Raw genomic sequence first — 10,074 nt, 5'->3', positions numbered from 1 at the left:
GGACAGAGTGTGGATAGTTATTTAATGAAAATGGCACTAGGCAGTCTTAAGTGCTGGTGATGATGCTGCAAACGCACCCTGTGCCCCAGGGGGCCTCCCCCTCTCCCAGGAAGGGAGACAGGCAGAAAGAGAATCAAGGTATCAGGCAGGGCCCCACAAGGTCTGAGTGTGCCGGTGGGCAGGGACAGACGTGGCAGTGGACGGTGGCACCGCAGCGGCTGGAGGGGCTCCGGCCTAGGGAGGGGCCAGCTCTGCTCAAGACAGACCCCACCCCCCCAAGGAGGCCTAAGGAAGAAACCTCAGGCTCACCACCCAGGGGGCTCTGGTGACCTGCGTGGAGCACCCCTAATCCAACAAACACCCGTTTTAAAGAGAGAGTGCCTCCAAGAAGCCCAGGGAGGCTAGCTTTATTTCCTCTGATGAGAAAGATGGATTCATTCTCTGACACGCGATTGCCCCCCTCCCCCACCCAAGCCCCTACCCAAAAAACCACATGGCTCCGTCATCAGCTTTGAAACAACTTTATTAGAACGCTGCTTTAAATGACAACTTCCAATTCTGTCTTAATTGGCTTTCTCACAAATTCCAGTTATCACTAGATTTAGATAAAACAATAATTTTTGCATTGATCTTTGCATCCTATTTGAATTGTCCTCACCAGGCCATTCTGGTGGAATGGAAGCGCGACTGTGTGANGGGGGGAAGGGGGCCTGGGAGGGGGGGAGCCCACTTCACAGGTGGGGGCGGGGAGCTGGCCGCCCTCTCCTGGAGCCCCCACCCCAAACTCACAGTGATAGGCCCCTGGGCGCCTTGTCAGTCTAAAGGATCAAGAGATCCTCAAAGTCCAAGAAATGATTTGGACTTCCACGTTCAACGGAATGGGGACTTCTGCCACTCTTCCTGCCCCCGGCCAAACCCTCAGATCCTAAGGCTTCCGGGTGCAAGCCCCGCTCCAACCTGCCAGAGGCCACCTCCCCATGACCAGGGCCCTCCCGCCCTGACCTTTCCTCTGTTGCCAGTTCTGAGGAATTTCTTTGGACAGACTTGACGTCAGTGTGGCCAGTGGCGGGAAAGGTCACTCCCATGGCCCCTCCTTCCTCTCCCCACCCCACCTGGAGGGTGCTGGGAAGGTACAATCAACCACGAACATAAATATGAATACAATATGAACTTGAAAATGACAGACTATTAATTAAACAAATCTATAAAAATAGTTAGGACATAACTCTGTTCAAATAAATATGAAATAAATAGGCTCCAAGCAGTGTGACACTTGCACCGGTGGAATGTGAGGCTGGTCCCACTTTGCCCCGATTGGGATTGGACACGAATCCCCAGGGGGCGTCAGAAACAGACTTTAATGCAGTCGGCCAGGCTTTCGACCCCGTCTGCCTTCCCTCTGGAAGCACAGAACTTGCACATTTGTCCAGCGTGTCCTTCTGAACAAAACCCTTTTCCCAACGATACATAATTAAGGCCTTTAAGAACCTTTTCCTTCTCTCCCCAGGACGCTTGGACCCCGGGCAGCGGCCCCACTTCCTGCAGCCCCGTGATGCCTCACGGCTCTCCCTCCAGAGAAGGGGATGGGGAGTTGGTTCTGAGCTGGTGCCAGTCCTGACAGAGTCTGGGGCCAGCTCAGAGCCCCAGGACACCCCGGCAGCAGGAGCAGAGGCCTTCTGCGTCGCGGGACCCAGCACTTGCCTTCCGTGAAGCCATGCGCCAGGATGCCAGGCGGCCAGTGGCGGGGCATGACCTTGCCCCCTGCATGCACTCGCACATCCAGGTGCCCGCCGTGGGGAGCTCTGAAGCCAACAGCAGGGCTCAGAGGAGGGTGAGCACAAAAGCCAGACTCCTCCCTCTTCCCCAGCACAACCTAGCCAGAGGGGACACCGTGGGCCGCGAAGCCAGGGTGCGAGGTCCCCACAAACTGAGGGGAGAGGAGTGAGCAGGGACATGGGCGTGGGCCGGCAGCCCTCCTCTGGACATGTTAACACAGCAGCAAGGAAGGCAGGCGGGCGGGCACGGGGTGGACGCCCAGCAGGCTGGGCAGCAGGGCCTGCGGCTGGCGGTCTGGCTGCGAGATGGAAGAACCGAGCCGGCTCCGAACCCTGCTGTGTGGCAGGCACCGCAGGAAGCGTCCTGTCCCTGTGTGTGCGTGCCTGTGTCCGGCTGGCCCCCGGAGCGGACCTGACAGTCGGCCGGGGTCAGCGGGACACGGCCGGTGGGCCTGCCGGGCCTACCCCCACTCCCCAGCGGGCACACCCCAGGCTTTTCACAGCTGGGCTTCGGTCAGCTTAGTGTTGGCACATTCACAGAATGAGATGGCTACACATCCTGGGGCCACAGGCCCAGGATCCGGGAGTCCGCCGAGCGAGGCGGGGTCACACCCCCTGTCCCATCACCGCGACTGCACGCCCAGGGTGATCTTCAGGTTCTCGTAAACCACGTAGCTGATGCTCACGGCCGGGATCACCTTCATGAAGTTGGGGGCCAGCCCCCGGTACAGGCCAAAGGCGCCCTCGGTCCGCAGGATGTGTCTGAAGAGGCTGCTCATGGTCACCTCCGGGGCGCCCTCGATGGAGGCTGTAGCAAGAGAGGCACCCATCAGAGGCTCGCCAGGTCCTCCCTGGAGCCTGAGNGGCATTACCTTGGGCCTGCATCCGGGTTCTGACCAGGGCCAGTGGGTAGCTGGCCAGCTGACCGCAGGTGCTGGACATGGTGCCACAGGCCAGGAGCACAAACACGCCGGGGTCCGCGCTGTTTACCGCGTAGCGCTGCAGCCAGGCGTTCTTGAGCGTCTGGAAGGGGGCAGGTGAGCAGGGATGAGCCGGAGTGACTATGGGCCTCACAAAGAGAGCTTGTGAGGCCATGAGGGACAGGGCTGCTAGGGGTGGGGGCCCAGATATTGGATCCACACAGGAGGCATTTCCTGGTCACATGGGGTCCTCGAGGCTACTGTAACCCGATTCGCTCGGCCAGAGGCTTGCTGACCTCCCGGCCAGCCTGCCCTTCGTCTCTGGGGACTCCTGGATAGGACTGGGAGCGGGGGTGACGCAGGGGCCATAGCCCCTCCCCCCCACAGGGCGCCTGACTCGTGTAGCCCAAAGGCCGCCGGGGGCGTGGCAGACCCCCGTGGCGATGTGCCCTGGCAATCTGCCCACTGAACCCCTAAGGGTGTAGGACCTGGGGGCTGTAGTGTGACAGGAGACCCTTGCAATGACTTGATGAGTCTGGGAGGGGACACTGCTGTTCTTTGTCGCCACCACCCCCAGCATCTTTCGGGAAGCGTGACAATGGGCGGGGGCCTGGCTACGAGGGGTCTCCGACTATCTGCTGCCGGTTCAAGGGGCCTGAGCCGCCCAGGGCCTCACCTCGTACACGGCCAGGTCGATCCCGGCGTAGGGGATGATCCCCAGCATGTTGGGAACGTAGCCTTTGTAGAAGGCGGCCACCCCCTCTCTGGCAAGGATCTTCCTGGCACAGTCCAGCATGCCCGAGTACTGGCCTGTCTTGCGCAGGGCCATCCGGGTCTTCAGAACCTGCAGAACCCAAAAGGAACGACGGGAGCGTGAGCACGGCCCACTCCTCACCCTCCGCCCCACGCATGCTATTCGCTCTAAGACCAACGCGGGCCTCACCTCCATTGGATAGATGCTGCTCTGCGCGATGGCCCCAGCCAAGGAACCCGCCACAAGCCGCTCGTGGATCCTCAGAGTCTCCTGGTCACTCCCCACGAGGCGCTTGATCTAGAACAGAGAGCAAACGGACTGATGCACCCCGGAGCCTGGCGCGCCGGCCCCTGCCCCACCCCGTTCCTCCCAGAGCCAGCCAAGTGTAACCACGACTCGGTGTCCCTGGCACCTCTGACACTGCCCAGAAATAGAAGAACCTGAACCACAGTGGAGCTGGCAGCAGGATGGGGGCCGGACCCAGTCACCTGCCTCGCCCTGCTGTCCCCCGGGTACAGTGACTGGCTCCAAGTTCCAGGGCATCAGCAGGGCGGGGACCTCAGCCCAGGGAAGCCGGGTCCTCACCTGTTCGTAGGCCATGAATTTGATGGCCGACTCCGGGGCGATTTTGAGGACGTTGATGCCGTTGCCCCGCCAGAGGGATCTGGCCCCACCTTCTCGGATCATCTGGGTGAACCCACCCACAATGCACATGTTGTTGCTGCGGGAAGCGTGGACCTGAGAGGGAAGGACAAGCGCTCAGAAAGAATCCTGCGGCCGAGTCACAGCTGTGAGGATGGGGGGAGTCCCTAAAGCTCTTCTCCCCAAACCATTCCGCCTCTCCACTTGGGCACAAGAAGGGAGTTCGCATTTAACAGGCTTCGAACCAATGCTGGCTCAGGAGGGCAAGTGGGGGCGGGGGAGGGTGGGGAAAGGATGGCACCTTTTCTGAGCAGGCTCAGAAACACAAGCATCAGCACACAAGCAAGGGGACGAACAGCTGACTGGCCACATTCAGGCGACACCGAAGTCCAACAGGGCGTCCTCATGCTGGTTGATTTTGCAACCCTGTCCCTGACATGGGCCTAGCTTATCTCTGCCCTGCGGACATGGAGTCGGGCGCTCGGCCAAGGTAAAGGTGTCTGGGCCAGGTAGGGGTCTGCTTATCCGAACCCTGTAGGGTGTCTACATAAGACGTGCCTAAGGAAACAGGTTTCTGTCACACCCGGCTCTCGGTGGCTTCACCTGCCCTCATCTCGGCCTGAAACGTGACCCCTGGCTTCCTGCCCCAGATAAAATGAGATAAGCTATGTGCAAAAAGGTACCTCGATCTGGATCTTCTGTTGCCCTTCTCTGAGCAGTAATTGCAATCTAATTTATTGGGTTAGAAAACTCTAAGCCAGGAGCGCCTGGGGGGCTCAGTCGGTTAAGTGTCCGACTTCGGCTCAGGTCACAATCTCGTGGTGCGTGGGTTCAAGACCTGCGTCAGGCTCTGTGCTGACAGCTCAGAGCCTGGAGTCTGTTTCAGATTCTGTATCTTCCTCTCTCTCTGACCCTCCCCTGCTCACGCTGCCTCTCTCTCTCTCTAATAAAAAAAAAAAAAAAAAAGAAAACTCTAAGCCAAAGAGGGTTACACGAAGGAGGGGAAACCCACCCACCGAGGAACCAGGTAGTCCGAGGCCCACGCCCCCACGTACCTGCATGAGCACCTTGAGTCTGTCCAGGGGTGCCGTGCAAGTCCTGGACACAGCCCCTGCCCCGCCTCCGGCCACGAGGTGTCTCCACCACATCCCTGTCTGCCTCTCCTCCACTGTGAATTCATCGGGGACCGTCAGATTCTCACCCACATCAAAGATCTGCAAGGAAGACCCACAAGATAAAATGAGCAGGCTCCTGATGCTCGTGGCCAAGCTGCTGGCAGACAGCTAGGCCCACGAGCTTCCACCATCTAGAAGGGCTGAGCCCAAGGGGCCGCACAGATGGTGAGAATGCCAAGGTGCCCAGGGTCGGAGACTGGCGCGCCCCTCCCCCTTCCCTGTGTGAAGGTGGCACAGCTCCGATCCCTGTCAGAGCGGTGCAGAGGCCCGGGGACAGAATCTGAGAGCGCAGCTGGAAGAAAGCAGTTATAAAACCACTTGGACGGCGTTTCAGACCCTGCCCCCTGGCTCCTGCAAGAATGACTTACAAAGGCATTTCAGCTGAGGATCACCACACCGCCTGCACTGAAAGGGTCAAGTCAGGGGTAAAAATTCTTCTGAAACCCGATGTGTAACCAGATCATGCTGGCAGAACATTGTGCAAGGGCCTCAGCAAATATCAGAGGGGTTGTGGTGCCTGCGTAACGGCCTCTCTCCTGGGCGGCACCCTGCCTAGTCCGCGCCAGCTCTGCTCTGACGCCTGGAGCCAGGCACCCAACTTCCCCCAACGAGAGCCAGGCACGCCCTGAGGGTGAGGCCCTGACCTGGACCCAGTGGGAGACAGATCAGAGGGGCACCCCCAACGAAGAGGCTTGCAGGCAGGGCATCAACGTGGCCAGGACTAGGGAGGTGCAGGTCTTTCTGAGCAGCAGCGCTGACAGGAGTGAAGGAATAGCATGTATAGGACCGTGGGGACGTTTTCTTTAGGCAGAGAGAAAGGGCACAGAGAGTGGGGACGTGGGGGAAGACACTCAACGGCTCTGTGTTGGTTCTCTGTACCGTGCTTCCGCTGCCCGAGGCGCATGCGGGCTTTGGGAGAACAGGCCAGATCGGGGAAGGGGTGTTTGGAGTGGACCCTGAAGAACAGGCGGCGTGTGGGGCACCAGGGCACCCCCGGCAGAGGGAGCCTGTGTCTAGGAAACGGTCGGGGTGGCCAGAGCGTGGGAACGGAGGGTGCACGTGGAGGGCTCCGGGGAGCTGCTGGAGGAGTGGACAGTCTCGTGTTGAGCAAGAGGCAAGCCAAAAGCCCGCTCTCATCCCCACGCCGGGATGGGGCCCATGAATGGACGGGGCAGAAGGCGCCTCGGGGGACAAGGGACTCACCGTGGAATGCTTCCAGTACAGGATGATCTCGGGGATGTTTTCCACAGGATGCAGAAGGTGGTAGTCTCTCCACTCATTCCAGTCGATGGTCATCGTGCCGTTTTTGTCCATGCTGCAAGACACACGCACGGTCGGTTCCCCCTGGTAAACAGGCCCCGTGTGCCAGCTGCACCCCCCCCCCTCAGGTGAGCCAGGGGCGGGCGCAGGGCCACTGACGAACCCACGGGAGGGGCCTCTGCCCCAGTGAAGAGGCGAGGTGGCTCCTCGCCCCACTTGGCACAAAAATGGGGAACACCATGGCCCCCAAGAACCCCGTTACGATCAGGCACATAGGTCAAGGAGGGAGGCAGTCACCAGGGTGACACGGATACTTACTAGGTGACAGGGCCCCAGAAGTGGCCCGTTCGAATTCTGACAGACAGACAAAGGAGGATGCAGAGGAGAGAGGAGAAACACAGATAAGTGCTCGGAGCAGATGTTAGTGAAGCAGACACACATCACGGCACAAACGCCCGGGGAGCCAGATGAGAGGCGGCTGGCCCTGACCAGCCACTTCCGGCCCCAGGGATCTGGAAAGAGGTGTAGGCAGGACAGGAAGCCGCTCCTAATGCAAACCTGCGTGACTTCCTGGCTGAGCCACTAACGCTACCCCCCTAGGGCCAGGGCTCCCCGCTGTTCCGAAGATAGGGTGGAGAAAAGTGGGCCTTCTCAGGAAGAAGTCCACCCTAAACAGGCTGTCTGAGCCCCTTCCCCGCCAGGCAGGGCTCACCTTTCACCCACTTGAAACACCCCCAACTAGTCCTTTCTCTTCACGGACCACCAGTGAGCCGGCACACCTCCAAGTGATTTGTGACCCTGGCCTGGAACCTGGGAAGCAGCGGCTCTTGGGGAGGGGCTACCTGTGGCTCACGTCAAACCGCCAGAAGCCAAAGTTCAGAGAAACAGGGTCAGTACAGTGAAGGGCACCACGGAGTCAGTCCAAGAACGCCTTTCTTTTGTCACACCGTCGTTAAACCAAATGCAGAGGCTGACTAAGCGCTCACCTCTTGAGAATTTTCTCTGCCTGCTGTTCGGAGATCTTGACCCCCAGGTCCCGCAGGGACTGCATGATCTCCTGAGCGTCGATCCGTCCTGCAACAACACAAGAGGCTCTAGCTGGGGTCCGAGTGCGAGAGAGAGGCCCAAGACCTGGGGCAGCCACGGGACACTCACCGTCATTCTTCTTGTCCAAACTCTTGAACACCAGCCTCAGCTTCTTCTCATGATCTTGCAGATAATGGACAAATTCTTCAAAGTCCAGCTGCCCATCGAGGTCTTTATCTCCAGCTTGCACAATTTTCTACAAAACAGAAGGTTCTGTCCATGAGCTCGTGTGCTAGGTTTTTCCTTGTCCCTCACAGCGCCCCATCCCCAGGAAACCACTGTGCCAGCCCACGAACAGAACGGAGGTGGCCCCAAGGACTCGAGATGCTCCCCCCTGCTCGACTTCCAGAGCCACTACTTGGATCCCCAGGGGCGCTGGCCAGAACCCAGGCAGGAGCCCACTGCACTTCCTTCACAAGCAAAGAGGAAAGAATACACTCAGGAGAAGCCCTTCCAAAAGGGCCCACAGTGGCGGGCTTGGCACCTTCTCATCCCCAGTGTCCCGAAAGCTACCTTGTTGTACCCCAGGGCCAGCCGCCTGGCTCCCCTGTGCAGCACTGGCCCTGGCACCAGGCATGCTCTCTGCCCAAATGTGGGGACAGCCCTGGGCGCTCCGGAGGCCACCAGCAACGCGGCAGCCTGCTTTTTATCCCCAAAAGTGGCACTGGTCCAAGAACAAATGGGTGACCAGGGTAAAGTATGGGGCAGAGCTGGCCCCCACGCATGCCTGCTTGGCGACGTGCTGCCAGGGGACTCTGGTAAGGGCCAGGGGAACTATTCTTGGACTTGGGCTTGCTGGCCCTGCCGGGCTCTGATCCCAGGTGACATAACTGACCTCAGCTCCCTCAACCAGGTACCGAAAGGCAGGCCAGCTTTTCTTACGGACCCGAGAAGGCTTGAAGAGACCCTGCTCCTTAACAGCACTCTGCGCCTGCCCTCAGGGCTGAGCCTCGATCGGCAGGGGCCGTTGGTTTTGGATGCTCGGCCCCTGGAAATTCTCCCCAAACAAGCGAGCACTAGGCCTGTGCTGCAGGGCCTGCTAAATGCTTTGCTTCTGGTGACCTGCTGAATCCTCTCAAGAAGCTCTAGGAGGCAGGTACAGTCATATCCCGCCCCCCTCCAGTTTTACAAAGAAGGAAACAGAAGCTCAGGGAGGTTAAGTAATTTAGCCAAGGTCACACAGCTAGGGAAGTGGTGGGCGGGATTCAAGCTGGGCCTGCTGGGACTTCAGAGCCACCTCCCTAGAGATCCTGCTGCCGCCCTAAAACTTAATCTCAAGAAGGTGGGGGACACGCATGAGTCACTGCAACCCAGCAACACCCCAAAATCTAGACTGAGAATTCCCAAAGGAACATGGCTATGGTCTTCCTGTGTTGCCCAATTCTCTCAGTGAGAAATTCATTCACTCTTCACAAACCAATACAGCTTTAAAAGTCTCTGAGCCGATGGGTCAGGAAATGGATGGACCACTGGCGAGCTAGTGCCCTCCAACAATTACAATCAGAGTCACTCTCTGAACCACCTGATGGCTCTCTGTGACTGCTCAGCCACTAAGGGTGCTAGGAGGAGGCCTGGACAGATACCATGTCACCTAACATGATCCAAAGAACAACTCTGGGGGTGTGGCTGGAATGTGAGACAGATGCTGGTACATATTTTATCTGTTATCTGGAGTTAACTTCCTGCAGACATTTGTGCTCAACCAAGAATGGTACGAATTACATATAGGGTTATCAGTCTAGATTCATGACAGGAATGGAAATAGAATCTAGGAGGCTTTGGTATCTAGGCTGCTCTGCCACCAACGCAATCCACATGCCTTGGTGTGGTGGGTGCCCCGTAATACAGAAAACCCAAGGCTGTGTTCATGGCAGCTGATTCCAAGCTATTTTCAAAGTCCTTGGTTGTACCTCAGAACCACTGGGCCTACTTTCTGGCTCCTTCCTAGGATATGCTAGGCATATCCACCCCTGGCACACCATCAGAAGCACCGAAGGAACAGCATGAGATCTGACTAACAGAGAAGTCGGGGTGCCCCTTCAGGAGGCAAGGGACCCCCCACGGGCGCCAGAGCCATTTCCCCACCTTTAAAATGCAATGATTTCTGCTGCCTCCCTGCTCCCAAGGGAAGTCTCCCCCTTCCCGGGACACAGCACCCCCAGCTCCGACCTCTGTAACTTGACTTCCAACTCCTGGGCCTCCAACCGGAGCCTCTCTGCCTATCCATTCCTCCTTCCACGTGGGCTGTGCCCCCCCCCCTTCCCGGCCCTGTACTTCTCCGGAACTATACCCCCACCCCCCACTCCCGGCAAGAGAATTCCTTTCCATCTCCCACAAGTATCTTCCCTGTAATTCCAGCCTTCCTTGGAAGTCACATGAAAGCCAGTCATTCCCATGACGTGACATAGCCCTTTCCCAGCTACAGCGGCAAGAACTTGCACATTTCAGACATTCTTTCCCCG

General features: G+C 58.5%; 1 protein-coding gene across 3 annotated transcripts in view; it reads right to left on the bottom strand.

The window, feature by feature from the left end:
- Positions 1-694: 694 nt before the first annotated feature.
- SLC25A25 (solute carrier family 25 member 25) overlaps positions 695-10,074 on the bottom strand; it is a 32,970-nt gene continuing 23,590 nt past the window's right edge. For all 3 annotated transcript variants that reach the window (XM_077768288.1, XM_077768289.1, XM_077768290.1), the window contains exons 2-10: positions 7,682-7,808; positions 7,513-7,600; positions 6,470-6,581; positions 5,147-5,305; positions 4,035-4,187; positions 3,639-3,746; positions 3,372-3,539; positions 2,648-2,798; positions 695-2,583 (exon numbers count right to left, since the gene is read on the bottom strand). In XM_077768288.1, coding sequence (XP_077624414.1) covers positions 2,399-2,583; positions 2,648-2,798; positions 3,372-3,539; positions 3,639-3,746; positions 4,035-4,187; positions 5,147-5,305; positions 6,470-6,581; positions 7,513-7,600; positions 7,682-7,808 — 1,251 coding nt within the window. In that variant the 3' untranslated portion in view covers positions 695-2,398. The remainder of the gene's footprint in view (positions 2,584-2,647; positions 2,799-3,371; positions 3,540-3,638; positions 3,747-4,034; positions 4,188-5,146; positions 5,306-6,469; positions 6,582-7,512; positions 7,601-7,681; positions 7,809-10,074) is intronic.

This window comes from Crocuta crocuta, unplaced genomic scaffold (assembly GCF_008692635.1).
Source record: "Crocuta crocuta isolate KB4526 unplaced genomic scaffold, BGI_CrCroc_1.0 scaffold35, whole genome shotgun sequence".
In the NCBI taxonomy this organism is placed as follows: domain Eukaryota; kingdom Metazoa; phylum Chordata; class Mammalia; order Carnivora; family Hyaenidae; genus Crocuta; species Crocuta crocuta.
The sequence above is the reverse complement of the archived record's forward strand: the minus strand, read 5'-3'. Positions and strand labels throughout refer to the sequence as shown.